The sequence below is a fragment of the Vulpes lagopus genome, chromosome 11 (assembly GCF_018345385.1).
Source record: "Vulpes lagopus strain Blue_001 chromosome 11, ASM1834538v1, whole genome shotgun sequence".
Classification (NCBI taxonomy): Eukaryota; Metazoa; Chordata; class Mammalia; order Carnivora; family Canidae; genus Vulpes; species Vulpes lagopus.
In genome coordinates, this window is record NC_054834.1 from 60,026,116 (window position 1) to 60,041,791 (window position 15,676).

At 33.3% G+C, this 15,676-nt stretch overlaps 1 protein-coding gene across 1 annotated transcript in view; it reads right to left on the reverse strand.

The window, feature by feature from the left end:
• ELP4 (elongator acetyltransferase complex subunit 4) overlaps positions 1–15,676 on the reverse strand; it is a 242,556-nt gene that overhangs the window by 149,993 nt on the left and 76,887 nt on the right. Inside the window, exon 6 of the mRNA XM_041722909.1 lies at positions 3,618–3,702. Coding sequence (XP_041578843.1) covers positions 3,618–3,702 — 85 coding nt within the window. The remainder of the gene's footprint in view (positions 1–3,617; positions 3,703–15,676) is intronic.

The window sequence follows — 15,676 nt, forward strand, 5'->3', positions numbered from 1 at the left end:
AGTAATAATATGTACGATGGCATGTGTTAGAAATTTAAATAAGTTTTTGATGAAATCATGTAAAATGTCTGTAAATAGGTAGGTTATCCCTCATACTGTATTACTTAGAGCCTCGGTATTTAAGTAAAATGGCACAATTAAGTTTCATTTTGTCATCCCTAAACTTGTTTTCTCATAAATTGAGCTTAAATTAGATTCTCAAAACAAAGAGCAATCTGGACAAAGGGAGAGAAACTCTCCCCCAAAATCTAGGTACTAGAACAAAATCTGAAGGTAGAGGGAGAGAAGTATTATATTGTTTCCCCTGTCAACATTTCAGAAATTAAAGGTCAGTTGTATATTTTAACCCAGTCACTATTATACCAACTATTATAATCAAAGAACACGTGCTAAAAGTTTATAACAAAAATGCTGTTAGGTCCAGAAGCTGGAGAACTACAGAGGTTTGGCAACTTTGACAGAAACACTGTCATATCTGAAGATTAAGATGAAAATATTAAGCCAAAGAATGAACGATAAGATATGTAAGTGAGGTAGGTACTCAGCATATTAGAACATAACTGAGCATAATACTTCAACATAGGGTATACATTTATATATATATTTTTAAATGATAGTAATTACAAAAACAAAGGCTGAATTACAGATTACCTGTGTAATTTTAGAATCTAATTCCTTTGCTATGCCATATAATAATGGAGCACATCGTAAGGCATAATAAAATTAAAAAGATAAATTCTAGTTGAAAGCTGAATAATAAATAGTTTAATTTATTTCTATGAGAGCATCTAAAATATTTAATCTGGTATTCTAAGTAAAATCAGTGTTCAAATTTCGTTTTTACTGCACATTCTTAGATACTTAAAAATCATAACTTAAATGAAATTGTGACAGCAATTTGTAAATGTCTCCACTCCAAATATCTTTATAGATGAGCTATATACTACTTACTACCAAGGTTTTTTGGTTTTACCAATTATATATGGTAGTATATAATTACCTTGTATTTATATATGAATATATTAAAATATATAAATAAAGTGTATAAATATATATAAAATATATATAAAAACCTAGTATTATATATTAGCATATAACACTCAATTCCTTAGAGCCTACTTCAAATAAACTAAATTAGGTTATTTGAAAATGTAAGTTTATTTGAAAATGTAGTGACAGAGAAAGCAAGATGAAAATTTCCTTTTAAAAGGAAGGATTCATTTCAGTATCAGAACATTATTTTGGCTCAGGAATAATAGTCTTTGAAGTAGTGCTTCAGAGATGCATTTTTTGTGGCTTCTTGAACTCATCTAAAGTTTCTGAGATAGGGAGGTGGGCGGGGTGTGGGGGTGACTGGGGGACGGGCACTGAGGGGGGCACTTGATGGAATGAGCACTGGGTGTTATTTTATATGTTGGCAAATTGAACACCAATAAAAACAAAGATAAAGAACCTATCTCTCTTCTAAAAAAATAAAATAAAGTTTCTGAGATAGAGGTGTAAATGAGGTGATTTAGCAAATGATACATTCTATAATAAAATAATATGGACATTTATTAACATAAAAATGTAACATAAACTTTATGTTTTAGTTCCAATAAAATAGGAAATATATTTTATGATAACTTGCTAGCACGTGGTAAATTTTTTTAGCATTCTTGGTATTCACCTTGTAAATATCTACCTCAACTCTGTTTAATCTCAGAGTTAATAGTTGTAGAACCTCTGGTTCAGAGAGACAAGTTCAGTTTGTTGAATCAACTTTCATAAAATAAAATACTATTTACTGAAATGGTGTTTTTTCATACTCAAATAAACAACTAAGAAAACAAATATTTTATTCCCTTCCAATAATAGCTTACTGATCAAGGGTCCTTTAGATGGATGTGTGTACATATATGTGTGTATATGCATATATATATGTAAGTATGTGTGTATCTTTATGCTATTGCCTTTGCTTTTTTGCATTTTATAAAATTTCTTGCTCTTAAAAGATATGCCATCATTCTGTAAGAACAGCAGCTCTGCACACTGTATCATAGGAACTGTTATGACATGCCTGTTTCCATAGTAACCACAGCGAGTGGGGAGAGGTGTCTGTCAGGGACCAATTTACCTCTCCAGACACAGGGAGGACACAGTGCCCATAAATCTTAGCTAGGACCAAAAATGGAGCAACAATGAACAAAATAAAATTGTATTAAAAACCAAGGACCATATCAAAAACTGTAACATACATGAAGAGCCATCTATAAATAAATGTGTATGCTTCACCACACACATAAGTATTTTCAACTTGCTAATGATGATGAAAAAAATGATTATCAAAAAAATTTAAAAATTATCTTGCTGTGGAAAAAACACTAACTATAGCAGTAAAGTTTATAAGAATACTTAAAATTAATGGATTTAGAGCAAATGCAATTGATAATGCCAAAAATAAGTCTTTGGGATTCTTTGCTTTCTTCAATAAAAATAATGGTGCTCTGGAAATAACTGTGGTAAAATAATAATAATGAACTGAAAGTCTTTAGCAGCTATAGCAATTAAAATCACTGAGAAAGATTTCTGAAAGGCATGATATCTAGAAATAAAATTTCTCTCATTTTAAGGTAAACTAACCGGAACATCTTTAATAGTACGAATTTGGAATCTTTAATCGTGGGAATTTAAAAACTTCCATTTTTAAAAACAGAGCTACAGAGAAATAATTAAGATATCAAATATTTTAACATAGCAAATAAAATGCATTTTTATGCATTTTTGAGACAACTCAAAGCATGATATAATAAGAAATAAAATCTTAAAATAATTCTTACTCTTAAGGTAATTCAATTATGGACTGGTTGACTAATATAATAAATTTAGATAAGAAAGTGTAAGTCTTGACTATTTATTTAAAAGATTTTATTTATTTATGCATGAGACACACACACAGAGAGAGAGAGAGAGAGAGAGAGAGAGAGAGGCAGAGACACAGGCAGAGGGAGAAGCAGGCTCCATGCACCGGGAGCCCGACGTGGGATTCGATCCCGGGTCTCCAGGATCGCGCCCTGGGCCAAAGGTAGGCGCCAAACCGCTGCGCCACCCAGGGATCCCCCATAAATTAATTTTAAATACATATTTGTAGCACCTGGAATTAATAAATAGCCACATTTTGAAAATTACTCTTTAATAGTCAAGACTTGGGGCAACCCGGGTGGCTTAATGGTTTAGCCCCGCCTTCAGCCCAGGGTGCCATCCTGGAGACCCCGGATCAAGTGCCACGTCGGGCTCCCTGCATGGAACCTGCTCTCCCTCTGCCTGTGTCTCTGCCTCTCTCTCTCTCTCTCTCTCTCTCTCTCTGTGACTATCATAAATAAATAAAAATTAAAAAAAAATTAATTTATGTCAGAATGTACATATACATCTGTGTATCCAATGAGAACTTGGCTAAAACTTTAAATACACATTAACAATTAAAGTAAGGTTGCCTGTGCTCTGCTCATTTACATCTTCTGTGCTTGGAAACAGCTTGTTCACTATTGATTATTCTAAAACCTTCTGGGTTTACCTCTAGAGAGTTTAAAAACAACATTACATAAATGATTATAAAAGGCTTTGAAGGTACTCAATACCTGGGGATTGGATCCATCAAATCCTTCCTCATATATGACGTTCTGGATAAACTGAAGCAGCTTTATGTAGCCATGGGTTAATGAACTGTGGGTAAGAAGTGGTTCAAATATATAAATGGGCTTATTATACAGGAAATTCAAAATCTAAGCTGTAACAGTAAGGAAATAATTAAAATTTATGAGATTATCTAAATATAATATAAAATGAACCAAAATAGTATAATTTAAAAATGTAAAGTCAATACATCGAGGAAATAAGTTACAATGCCTTCTATTCACTAGCTCAGTGTTCTTGATATCATGGGAAGATAAAAATCTATGGAGACTGAGATGGCTTAATTATGTCAAGCTTAGTTACCTCCTAGAAAATTAATGATTTAATGAAGCAACCTACAAGATGAAGCCACTATAGCTTTTCAGTAGTAATCATAGATAATTAACACAGAATTAATGAACTTCTATGCCAATTACACCTGAATCAATGTCTTGATCACCTAAGCTCATCTGAAAAGTTTTAATTTTCTTAGAACAAACTGCTAAAATAATGGTAATTTAAAATTTTGATCTTTTAAGGCATATAAAGACAAGTGAGTATAATTTCCTTTGTTTTTAAAATGAAAATAATATATGAATTCAAGAAGACCAATTATCTCTCACATGAATATTAGTATTAATATTAATATTTAAAAATATTTTACAAAAATAGGGAGGCTGGCAGGCTTATTTGGTACAGTATGAGATTGGTGATAATGGGGGCATGAGTTCAAGCCTCATGTTAGGTGTAGAGCTTAATTAAAAAATGTTTTTACAAATGTTATGAAACATCTCAAGAAATTTAGTAACTGTGAAGAACATCTGGTTTAACACTGACTAAGTTTAATATTCTTGATTACGCACTGCTTTTGTGCCATGGCTAAACATTAATTGTTATGATAATGAGGTTCTGGAGCATAGTTATTTCATAGACATTTTAGTGACTGATGCTGTTAGAGCTGTGGGTGTCCTTAAAAATACAGGTGTTTGCTTTACTGTGATCCCAAATAAAGCAACCACATATGCAGAATAAATGCCCTAAAGAAAAAAATGAAATATAACTTGAAGCACACATGCAACATTAAAGAACAGAACAAGTTAGAAAAGTAGAAGACTACTTAGTGTGCAAAAACAATAGTAGGTTGTTCAGCCTGTTGCATATCTCTGTAAATGTTTTGTTTAACAGCCAGAGCTAGCCCCAAAGTACCTAACAAAAACAAAAAGGAATACCAAGAGAAAGGAATGTTGTTATGTACAAAACAAATATGACTCCAATTAAAGGCTTTGGCAGTATGGTTATCTCATATAGTTACTTCTCTGTTTTCAGTGAGGGTACTCTGGATTACACGGACACGTTTTTCCAGTGTAATGAGTGAAGAAATGTGTCTATAAAAAATGATATTCCATAATGGCACTGATGTAACTCTTTCATAAATATATGAATATATAAATATACATAAACACATAAATATATACAAATAAATAAGTAACATATTTTGTCCCTGCTGGCTCAACTTTCAGAAGGTGGTACTGCTGTTTGAATGCACGTTTTTCAATTCCTATTTGGGTCAATTAGATTTGCACAAGGGGTAAATCTGCTCCAAGGTCCCAGATTATGAAATGAATTTCAGCCAGCCATTTGATGAATGTCAGGATGGGTTAAAGGAGGGTGGATCATGAATATATCCAGTTCATTCTAATCCACGAATAATGAATCTACTCAAGACATTATTTCATATATTACAAAAAGTTTCTTAAGCATTTTTCCTTCTGCCCCAAATTGTTCAATAATAAAATTTGCCTTAAGCACATGGTAGTAAATTTGCAGTCTGAGGTACATTACTAGATACCACATACATAAATTACTTCTGAGTTTCTCATTGCAATTACTCAATCAATACAATCGATTATTTCATATTCTTCCAGTCTGTTAAGGTAACTATATTAGAGCTAAGATTCTCTTCAAAGATGGTGGAGAAGTTTGATAGTAGAACTAAAATAGAGACATAAAGCCAATACATCTTACTCTCTTTCCTTATTTTTTTAAAAGATTTTATTTATTTATTAATGAGAGACACAGAGAGAAGCAGAGACATAAGCAGAGGGAGAAGCTGGCTCCTCGAAGGGAGGCCGATAAAGGACTTGGTCCCCAAGGCAGAAGCTCAACCACTGAGCCACCCAGGGGCCCCCTCTTTCCTTAGTTAACACTGACATAAAACAATCCATTCACCAGCATTGCTTAGAACTTTACAAGTAATAAACTTCAAACTAATTAGATTTCTAGGACAATAAACGTATTGATACCAAATTAAATGGGAAAAAAGCAATACATTCAGGTATATAAATTGATAATATTCATTTATGACACATGGGATTACAGCATTTAAAACTAAATTACTTTATATGATATTGCTATTAAAATACTATTAATTTTATGAGATAGTTTTTGCCAGCAATACTTATAAAACTCTTTTACTGATAAAAATATCTTCTGTTGTCATCTAAATTTAAAAAAAAAAATTAAATCCCTTTAATTCTGAGGCTGTTGTCTTTTTTTGTTGCTGTTCAGCAGCATAGTAACTTATAAATCAGGAAATTTATAAGGAGGCAGAAGGAAATCTAGTTACAAATATGACACTGTCCTCCTTATTAATGTTTCCAAGCAATGAACAAAGGTTATCAAAGTATTTAAAATATGCTCCAAAGGCAGCACATTTCAAATCATATATACTATTTTACCTTGATTTTCTTAGTTTTCAACAACTTTTATAGTAAAATGATCTAACTTGAGATTCCACAATTTGTCTTTAAAACTATAACAGTACAAAGAATGTGAAAACAATTATTAGAATTTCAAATTTTACCTTTAAAATATCAAGTATTTAAATTTTTTTCTGTCAAGAAATAGTTGTTCTATATCTGCTATATTACCATGTTTTCTAAGAATAACTTATTTCTTCTGAAAGAAGAAAGCACTGTTTCTTCTGTGAAAAGTAATTTTTGTCAGTCTCATTAAGAAAGATAAAAAAAAGGGATAAAAAAAAGGGGCAAATGGGTGGTTCAGTCCATTAAGCTTCCGATTCTTGATTTTGGGTAGGGTCATGATATTGAGCCCCGAGTTGGGCTCCGCACTCATTGCAAAGTCGGCTTGTCCCTCTCTCTATGTTCCTCCCTGAGCTGGCATTCTTTTTCTCTCAAATAAATAAATTAATCTTTCTTAAAAAGATTTAAAAATCTGTTATAGTATATTTGCTATAGTCTAGTCAATCTGCTATAAGTGTAGATATAGTTGTAGTATACCTAGAAAGGAAATCAAGCAATTAATAAATACCAGTTGATTACCTTGTAGTTTCTCAAACAATGAACAAAAGTCTCAGTGTGATCAAAGAATAAATGTAAATGTAAAATCAACAAAATCTTGGGTAACAAAAGATGAGATTTCATTTGTGAAAACATAAATGATAAAAATAAAATTATATATATATGAAATAACTAGTCTATAAGTGAAAATTTTAATCATAGATAATAAACTCTCATAGATTTTTTTTTTTAAACAAAACTACTTGATTTTAATTTTATCTACTGGTAAAGTGTCTGATGTAGTAAATACTCAAAAATGTTTTGCATCTCCCCTGCATTTGATCATTACAATAGCCCTGTGAGGTAAATAGAGTCATTAGCTCCATTTTGTGGTAGAGAAAATTAAGACCCTTTGGAGACTTCGGTGATTTGTTCAAAGCTGTACAACAATTAAGTGACAGAAGAGGCACCTAAAAAGTTTTCTAAAAATTCAACTTATCTGCTCTTTAGGCTAAATTAAAATAAAGCCTCAGAGTGAGATCCAGATTCAATGAAAAGTCTGTGGGTTCAAATACACTAATGTGGCTTTGATGAGGTTTGAACATGACTCCATTCAACACAAAGTATCCAGTGTATAGTTTTTAGAAAGGTATTTTTCTTTTAGTTGCACCTATGAGACCTTCACAAATAGGCCTCACTTGTATTAACTTGGTACATGACATTAAAGACAATTCAAGATGGAAAAATGTAGATTTACAGCATATAAACGAGATAGCAGAATAACACAGTGGAAAGTATTACCAAGATCTGGGTTCCTGGTCTATTTGTATCAGCAACTATAGCTAAATGTGTGATAATGAGGCAAAGTATTTAATTGTTTGTTCCGGGGCTCAAAGTTTTCTCATGTGACAGAGCTGTACTAATAATCTCTCTTGTCCTTTCGGACTTAAAGTTACAGGACTCAACAATGACTTTTCTTTTTAAGACTGATTTTTCCCATTAAAATGATTAATTGCTGGGTTTTTAAAAATAAGAACTTCTGGTGCATTTAAATATTGATTTAACTACTTGATAAAAATACTTAGGGAAAACTGTTTATCACTCCCAATTAGGATTAATTTAAAATGAATATAAAGTATTTTTGATATTATTATGTAAATCATTGAGAAAATGATTTGTATTACCAAAATTCTATTTACACATATATTTCAAGTATTCATTTATGACAAATAGTGAGATATACTTCTAGGGCAATAGGCACAATATCAAATGTCTCAACTAATTGTGTAAAATGGTTTGCAGAGCTCAAGTTATATTAGCATATAATTTGCATGTGACTATAAAGACTGTGAAGTCTATTCACAAGTAATTTTCAAGTTAAAAATTCCATTACTAACAAAAAAAAAAAAAAAATTCCATTACTATTACCCTGAAGGCTGTCACAGATTTTTCTTTTTCTGATGCTTTTCACCTAATAACACTGAGTTTGATTCTCGTTACCATGAATACTCAACTAAGAGCAGAACATACAGAGACTAGAAATGCAAGGAGAGCAATGACCAGCACAGACCCATGAGCCACAGCTGGGAGAATACTAAGAACATGAGGATATAAGAATTGCATGTATAGGCTAAATAATCCAGTGTCTGACAGAAATACTATTGAAAGAGGTTATGGTCTTTCATGAAAAGGTATTCACTTCACCATTACTCTGATTTCCTTTACTTACTGATGTAAACAAGTCATTAGATTATGTCTCCTACTACTTATCATTGTTGTCATCCAGCCAACCCTGAATCATTATCTTTCAAATATCCTGGCCTTTCAGTTTCTTGATCAACTCTCTCTTGATGATCTTGTCTCCATCCTACTTATGGTGCTTACCCTAATGATCATACCTACTTATGGTGCTTACCCTTATGATCAGACCTTGCCATTATCAATAATTGGTATTCCCCTTCCTGCTCTTTCCTCCCCACAACTGCCACTTCCTATCTTTCCACCTAGAGGCCATATGTAATCATTTGACCACACAGAGACCTCCATACCATTGCCTACGATTTCTTCACCCATTCCCCTTGATATACGCTTTTAATTATTTAATCACCTTGATCTATGGTCAGTCCTTGTCTCTACTTTCTTGCTCTTCTCTTGTTCTGTCTCACTCAGCAAAACTAGTCAGCTAAATTCAACTCTCTACCCACTCCACATTTGCCTCAGTGCAGCTAAAAGTGGTGGATAAATGGCTCCAACCAGGTGGACTGATCTCAGTGTAAATTCATGACCTCAAACTTCAATAGGTCCTTAAGACTGCCTGGCAATCTCACTATTCACAGTCTTAACCTCCTCGATGACTTTTCCACACTTTCTTTTTTTTTTTTTTTATACAAACATCTAATATCCTTATCCATCTGTATTCTTAGCTTTTTTTTTTTTTTAAGATTTATTTATTTATGATAGTCACAGAGAGAGAGAGAGAGAGAGAGAGAGAGAGAGAGAGAGGCAGAGACACAGGAGGAGGGAGAAGCAGGCTCCATGCCAGGAGCCCGACATGGGACTCGATCCTGGGACTCCAGGATCGCGCCCTGGGCCAAAGGAAGGCACGAAACCGCCGAGCCACCCAGGGATCCACTGTATTCTTAGCTTTTAACCTTCCACTGAGAAAACAGAAGCAACCAGCAGATACATCCATCAATACATTTACCTACCCATCAGCAACCATTCATTGATTGCTATAAATTTGGATTGCTTCCACCTCTTGGCTATTGTGAATAATGCTACTCTGAACATGGGTATGCAAATATCTCTTTGAAACCCTGCTTTCAATACCTTTAGATATACACCCAGAAGTGGGATTGCTCAATCATATAGTTCTATTTTTTAATTTTTTGAGAAATGCCATACCATTTTTCATAGCAGTTGTACCATTTTACAATCTCGCTAAGGCACAAGGGTTCTAATTTCTCTACATCTTTGCCAACACTTTCTATTTCATATTTTTTTCAAGAATTTACCCTAATGGGTGTGAGGTATTATTTCATTGTGGCTTGGACTTGCATTTCTCTAATGATTAGTGCTGGTAAGTATCTTCTCAGTTGCTTGTTAGCCATGTGTATATCATCTTTGAAGAAATTTCCGTTCAAGCCCTTTGCCCAGATTCTAACCAGGCAATTTGTTATTGCTGAATTGTAGTTCTGTATGTATTTTGCATATTAATTCTTTATGACATAAAAGATTTCCAACTATTTCCTAGGTTGCCTTTTCATTTTGCTGATTGTATCTTTTGAAGCATAGAAGTGTTTTAGTTTGAAGTAGTCCCATTTGTTTATTTTTGCTTTCTTTGCTTGTGCTTTTGGTGTTATATCCAAGAAATAATTGTCAAATTCAATGTCATGAAGATTTTCCCCTTCACTTTCTTTTAAAACTTTCATAGTTTTGGGTCTTATGGTTAGGTCTTTAATCCATTCTGAGTTAATTTTATATACGGCATAAGATAATGGTCCATCTTCATTCTTTTGCATGTAGAGATCCAGTTTTCCCAGTACCATTTATTGAAGACTGCTCTTTCCCCTTGAATGGTCTTAGCACTTCTGTTGATGACTGTTTGACCAAAAATGCAAGGGTTTATTTTTGGGTCCTCTGTTATATTCTATTGGCCTAAATGCCTGCCTTTATGCCAGTACCAAACCATACTGCTCTAACGTAGCTTTGTAAAATGTTTTGAAATCAGGAAGTATAATACTTCCAACCTTGTTCTTTTGCAAGATTGTTTTGGCTATTTGGAGTCCCTTGAGATTGAGTCCCTGTGTGACTTTAAATAAACTAAATAAACCTATTGTATCTCTTTCTTCATGTTCAAAATGGGGGATACTATAAACTTTATGAGATTTGTGTAAAGATTAAGTAAAATAACAAAAATAATATGTTAATACCTGAGAGATAACAGGCTCTCAGTAATTGTTAATGATTATCAATTCCCATGCTGTAAATATAATATAGTAATGCTCCAGTTGCAGTATGGATGCAAGTCAGGTGGGATAACAACATGGAACAAGGTATACTCTTAAGGAGGTAAGAAGGAATGGGACTAGTACAACAGTACCACCTAGAACTGCCAAGTGAGTCCCAAAAAACATTCTGTTACTGAGTCTTTTAATAAGCTTTCAGGAGTGAGCTAAGTTATGTGGGAGGCACAGGAAATATGGCTACTGTTCAATCACAGTCATATCTAAGGAGGAATTGATTTCCAAATGTATTTTTCTCAAAAGAAAGAATAAGACAGGGAAAAAGAAAGTTGATTGTCCAGATCAAAAATATTTGCTTATGTAGTTATATTCCTAAAGGAGAAATAGCTTTATCGATCTATTAATAAAAATGTTTATTAGAATAAATTTTAGACATAGAAGCAGAAATAATAATAAAGATGGAAGCCTAAATTCATTAAGCCCTTACTATATTAGCTAGTGTTTGCTAAGTGGTAAATTTTTATTATCTCATTTAATAATTCTAAGAAGTAGTTTCTATTATTAATACTCCTATTAAAGCCTATATAATGGGGGCCCAAGAAGTAAAGTAACTTATACAATGTCATACAGCTAGTAAGTGGAAGAGTCAGGATTCAAGCCTACATTGTCTAACCAAAGGGCCCCTATCTAAACTATGCTGTCTCACAAGAAGGTTTATAAAAAGAAAAAGAAAAAAAAAAAAAAAGGCCAAATCACCTACAATTCAAATACTCAGAGTAATTACTGTTAGGCTATTAATGTATATCTTTACAGACCATTTTCTAGATATATACATCATATATTACATATATTATGTTGTTTTGTAATCTGTTTTGTTCTTACCTCCTCACTTTGCAAACAAGGTATTCCATTATGTGGATGCAACATGATTTAGTCAACCAATCTATACTGATAATTCTTAGGTTATCTGTAGATTTTCAGTAATGCACACAAATTATGGTAATCATTCTTGTACACACACCTTTGTTAACTTGTATCATTATTTCTTTATGATCAATTCCCAGAAATGGGATGATGGCAACAATGATAATGTATACTCCAACTTTTGATACCCTTTCCTAGAATTATTTTAACAATGTACACTCCTAAGGTTAACACAAGTGACATCCACGCTATCTTTAACACAGGGTGTTATCATTTTAAATATCTGATAGCTGAAAAAATGGTATCTCTTCGGTTTTGTTTGCATTTCTTCGATCACTAGTGAGGCTTACTAGTTATTTTTGTTTCTTCTTTTGAGAACATCTCATTGTTATCTTTTGTCTGTTTTGTATTAGGATACTCAATTTGTTACCAGTTTCAAAATGCTCTTGGGGTGCCAATGTGGTTCAGTTGGTTAAGTATCTGACTCTTGATCTCGGCTTAGATCTTGATCTCATGGCCATGAGTTCAAGCCCTGTGTTGGGCTCTGTGCTAGGCTAGACATGGAGCCTACTTAAAGACAAAATGAAAATATTCTCAATTTACTAAAGATATTAACACACATAAATTCACATATGTTTATTTTTTAAATCTTGAAACAATCTCAAACTTCCAGAAAAGCTGTTAATATAGAAAAACATTTTTTTCCCTGTTCCACTACAGGATAAGTTGTTGACAAGATGACCCATCACTTCTTAATAATTTAGGCTATGATTCCTACAAATATTTTCTTACATAACAACAATATAACTGACTTAGGGTATTGATATAATTTGGAAATTGATAATACTATCTGATCTCAGACCCCATTCAAGTTTTGCCACTTGTCCCAATATCATTCTTCAGAGCAGAGGACTCAGTTCAGAATCACATATTACATTCAGTTATTATGTCTCTCTTCAGTCCTATTCAATTTGGAAGTTCCTTAGACTTTCTTCACTTTTATGGCCTTAATACTTTTGAGGATTACAGGCCAGGTATTTGGTAGAATGTTCCCAATCTGGGTTTGTCTGATGTTTCCTTATGATTAGACTTAAATTATGTATATTTGGTAGAAATACCATCGATGTGTTGCTGAATTCTCATTGCATATTATCAGATGATACATGATCTCAATTTGCCCATTACTGCTGACATTAATTTGATTAAAGTTATGTCTACAATAAAATTATTCTTTCCCCCTGGAGTCAATAAATATTTTGTGGGAAGGTACTCTGTGGCTATGTAAATATTTTGTTCCTCAATAAGTTATTTATTCATTCAGTTATTTGTATCAATATGTACTCATGGCTTCCTGCTTTATTAAATGGGTTACAATCCATTGACCATCATTATTTATTCTGATGCTCAAATCTTCTCCTATTTGGCCAGTGGGAGCTCCTTTGAGCTGGCTTCTGTGTTCTATCGACATACTCTGTTCTCATCATTCTTAAAGGACTTCTGAACATAAAAAGACACTACAGGTATATCTTTACTTTCCTGTGAATCAAAATTTCTCTAAACAGTCCTGGTTCCCTCAAATGGAGAATGGTATTTAGGTCTGATCACTAGATATACTTATTGCTATTTTCCTACCCCAAGAGTTTAAGGCATTTTCTTCCTATATTTTTATTATAATTTCAATTATATTTATTTAATCTTTAACTCTTTGGGAATATGGTTTGATGTGAGATTTGAAGTAAGGATTTCTTTATATTATTCCCAAATGATTAAACTTTCCCCACTTACTCGAAATACCTCCCTATTATAAAAATGATGGTTGGGGCACCTGGGTAGCATGGTTGGTTAATGGCTAACTCTTTATTTTGGCTCAGGTCATAATCTCAGATTCCTGAGATCCAGTCCTGTGTTGGGCTTATGCTTAGCGCAGGGTCTGCTTGTCCCTCCTCTCCCCAACCCACACTCTGCTTAAACACATGCATGCTCTCTCTCTCTCAAATAAATAAAATCTTAAAAATTTTTTTTTGAAAACTATTTGTTCATCATAAAAATTCAAATACATAAAACATACAAAGAATAGGAAAAAAACCCAAATTCATGACCCAGAGGTGAATATTGTTATCAGTCTGATGAACATTCTCTCATACATTTCTCTGTACCTGCCCTTCCTTCTATTCCTGAGAGAAATTAATATGGGTTATTAAGAAGTATGCTGTTAAAATTGGTTTTGATTCTAAAGAATATTTTACCAATCAACAAATATAAACAGGGTTATAAGACCTATGTATATATTTAATTTTGGCATTTCTTTCACATCCTTTTAAATACTACACATACTATGAGTCTCTTAAATGATTTAAGAAGGAAATTTAGTTTGAGTTTTGTGATCTTCTTTGACCGCATATCATTAAGGTTTTGAAACCTAAATTAACATCTCCTGAATTAGTGTTAGAAAAGAATTTAGAATCAGCTACGTAAAATTTTATGTAAACAGGATTATAGTATGTATCCCATTACTATAGTCTGCCTTTTCACTTCCTTATATCTTGGATAGTGAGCCAGGTATCCATCTCAAGTTTCTTATGTAGAAAAAAATGCTGCAGAACCTACCTGCTAGAGCCAATGTGGCAGTCTTTGTAACCAGTATCAGTCACAGACCTTAATAAAAGATACTGTGCCCACCAACCTCCAAAGGATATTTCCCTTGGAAGGTAATGGGCACTTGGGCTTAAATAAATAAAGCTGCAGCTTAGATTCCTTTCCTCAATATTTGAAAGATGTGATTGGTACCTTTTTGGTTTTCCAATATGACATTCAAACCATTCCTCTTCCTTCACTTTCTGGTAAAACAAATACAAACAAAATGCATGGTTTCTTACTTCTAACCAATCCCGATCACTCCCTTTTTAAGCTGCTGTCTTTATCTAGCTCCTGGATGTTTTCCTCTATCAATTGAAAACAGTGTACCTAATTCAAATATCTTTTCTCAACCAACACTTCTGATCTTGGTAATTGCTCTGTCCATTTACTCTCATTATTAAGACCAGCCAGTCTACTACCAGTCTACTATCTCTTCTCCTTCTCCCATATATCAATAGCAGTTGTCTCCAATTCATTTTCTTAGCCCTAGAGTTTGCAATCCATCATTTTTTACTATGTTTAATACATTAAACTCCTTCTGTTGCCTGAACCTGTCAAAACTTCAATCCTGCCTCTGCATCAGGAATCTCAGCAGAGATGCAAGAAAGTAACACAACCTTACAGACTGTACCACCACAAATATTTGATATTTCCCTAGTTAGTATAGTCTTCTAGTCTGTGAAACAACCATTTCAAACCTTCCCCATTTAACCCAAACTCCTAAGAGGTAAGTAATTTCCTCAGCAGATGACCCTGCCTATTATTCACCGAGTAAAGAGAAGACCATAGTCCATATATTTGACGCTACTCGAGACCCTGCCTCTATCCTTACAAACCTATTTGTTTGCATCTGCATTTTTATCTTCTTCCTTTTCCTCCTTCTCTCCTGTGGAGGAAATGCTATTATATATTAATAGCCAATCCTTGGCCGTGTGTGGCTTAGGAATTCTGCCAAATTATTTAGTAATTTGCCTAATGTCATAAAGCTAGAAACCACTATGTCCTCTTCCAATCTCCATCCATTCTTCTCTATTGAATTTTCTTATTCACAATAAAACAACAAAACAGCACAAACTTCTTGCTTCCCAAACCTCTTCCAATTACTGCTTTTTCTCTGTCCCATTCATGAACAGATTTCTTAAAAGAATGATGTGACCTCTGCTTATCTCTCTGAACTCTTTCTTATGGCTCTATTACTCC